General features: G+C 44.1%; 1 protein-coding gene across 1 annotated transcript; it reads left to right on the top strand.

Moving 5' to 3' along the window:
- Nucleotides 1-8: 8 nt before the first annotated feature.
- LOC102841599 (induced myeloid leukemia cell differentiation protein Mcl-1 homolog) lies at nt 9-1,381 on the top strand (the record flags this gene model as incomplete). The annotated part of the gene is made up of 3 exons (XM_006878155.1): nt 9-228; nt 581-828; nt 1,265-1,381. Coding segments are annotated over 3 exons (585 nt in total), but the record flags the coding sequence as incomplete, so codon positions are not given.
- Nucleotides 1,382-2,098: the final 717 nt, after the last annotated feature.

Genomic DNA, 2,098 nt, shown 5'->3' with positions numbered 1-2,098 from the left:
TCCCTGGTACGGACGGGTCACTACCTTCGACGCCCCCAGAACTGGAGGAAGAGGATGAGTTGTACCGGCAATCGCTAGAGATTATCTCTCGGTACCTTCGGGAACAGGCAACGGGCGCCAAGGACGCGAAGCCTATGGGCGCGTCGGGGGCCGCCAGCAGGAAGGCGCTAGAGACCCTCCGGCGGGTCGGGGACGGTGTGCAGCGCAACCACGAGACGGCTTTCCAAGGTAAGGGGGCTAGTCCTGAAGACCCCGCTGCCTTTTCCCTCCTTCCTGGACTCGAGTGCCGAGGGAGGGTGGATGGAAACCGAAACGAGCCAGCGCTGATAGGAGTCTGCTCCCATTTCTGAGCCCAGCATGCTCTGACCATGAGTCATTTTCCGCCCATCTGTATTCTTTGGGAAATAGCTCTGGTCAAAGCCCGGAAAGGGTGGGGTGTAGGTTTTTAAGTGAGCTCGGCCTGAGTTGTATGGAACCCAAATGAGCGATTCTCCCCCGCGGTGGGTGGGCAGGGGCATCGTGGCCGGGTTTAAACAAAGGAGACAGACCGTGAGAACCTGCATGCTTTTCTCCCTCTCAGGCATGCTTCGGAAACTGGACATCAAAAACGAAGATGATGTCAAATCTTTGTCTCGAGTCATGGTCCATGTTTTCAGTGACGGAATAACAAACTGGGGCAGAATTGTGACTCTCATTTCTTTTGGTGCCTTTGTGGCCAAACACTTGAAGAGCATAAACCAAGAAAGCTGCATAGAACCATTAGCCGAAAGTATCACAGATGTTCTTGTAAGGACAAAACGGGACTGGTTAGTCAAACAAAGAGGCTGGGTAAGTTTGCTTTTGGTGCTGGTGGTGGTTGGAGGAGTGCTCTGAGTGGAAAGGAGAATTTTATTAAGATAGGGTATCTTTAATCCTTCCCAGTTGCTGCTGGAGGTTGGTTTAGGTGGTGGTGTTGGATTGTTGCATCGAAAATTCTGGGGTTCCTATAGGTTATTTTGTGGATCTTTGAGTCTTTTGCTTAGGGTAGAGTCAGAGTTGACTCTGGCAGTGGGTTTGGTATGGTTTGAAATATTACAAAGATTCTACTGTAAAATCATTATTATGGGTAGTCGGTTACTTGTTTGGATGGATTGAAAAACTAGGGAAATGACGTTTTTTTGCAGCCCAGGAATGAATAATTGGTTCACCATTGTGTTTGGGGAAAATATAGTTATTTTTATATGGAAACCCATACTTGAAAATGTTTTTCTTTTTTGTTTTCTAGGATGGGTTTGTGGAGTTCTTCCGTGTAGAGGACCTAGAAGGCGGCATCAGAAATGTGCTGCTGGCTTTTGCAGGTGTTGCTGGAGTAGGAGCTGGTTTGGCATATCTAATTAGATAGCCTTGTAAGTGCAATAATTGACTGAACCAACTCCAGCAAAACAATAAACTTCTATATTAAATGTATTTATGAAATTGGACATCACGGTGCCCAAGCTGTAACCTCCAACAGTGCTATTCTAGCAACCTCGCTAGAAAAAAACAACTTGGCAAGAGGAATATGACCAATGGAAATAAATACATGGGAAAAGCAGTCTTTCCAGGAAGAGTCACTGTATGAAAGGAGAAAAGTTCCATTTCAACTACAGGCAAAGGGGAAGCAACGGAGGACTTTTAGGTTAGTGAAGATGGTAGAGTGGAAAGGCTTAATTTCTTCATCTAGAAGAGTAGCTAGTCATAGAATTCATTTAACGTGCCCAGTGAATTCATTAACTTGCTGTAGTGTTGAAAAAGATTCATTAACATTGTCGGTGACTTTTGTAAAATGAATTTAAGCTACAAGTAGTAAGCTCTGACTAGAAGCCTCAGTACTGTACAACAGAGTGTGGAGGGAATCTTTGTCCTCTCTAATTAGCTTTCCCAGGTATGCTTGATGAATATAAAGTCCAAATGTTCAGGACTTTTCTACCTGTCCCACTTTGGCTTAGTTTGAGTATATTAGCCTAGTTATGGCCAAGAATACTTGACTTAAGGCTCAATAATTATTAAAGTTATAAATATCAATTTTGAAAAATGAACAGCTTGTAATTTTATTTGTCTGTAAAAATTGTATATATTT

The sequence above is a fragment of the Chrysochloris asiatica genome, unplaced genomic scaffold (assembly GCF_000296735.1).
Source record: "Chrysochloris asiatica unplaced genomic scaffold, ChrAsi1.0 scaffold13216, whole genome shotgun sequence".
Lineage (NCBI taxonomy): Eukaryota > Metazoa > Chordata > Mammalia > Afrosoricida > Chrysochloridae > Chrysochloris > Chrysochloris asiatica.
This window is presented reverse-complemented; position numbering and strand designations above follow the sequence as displayed.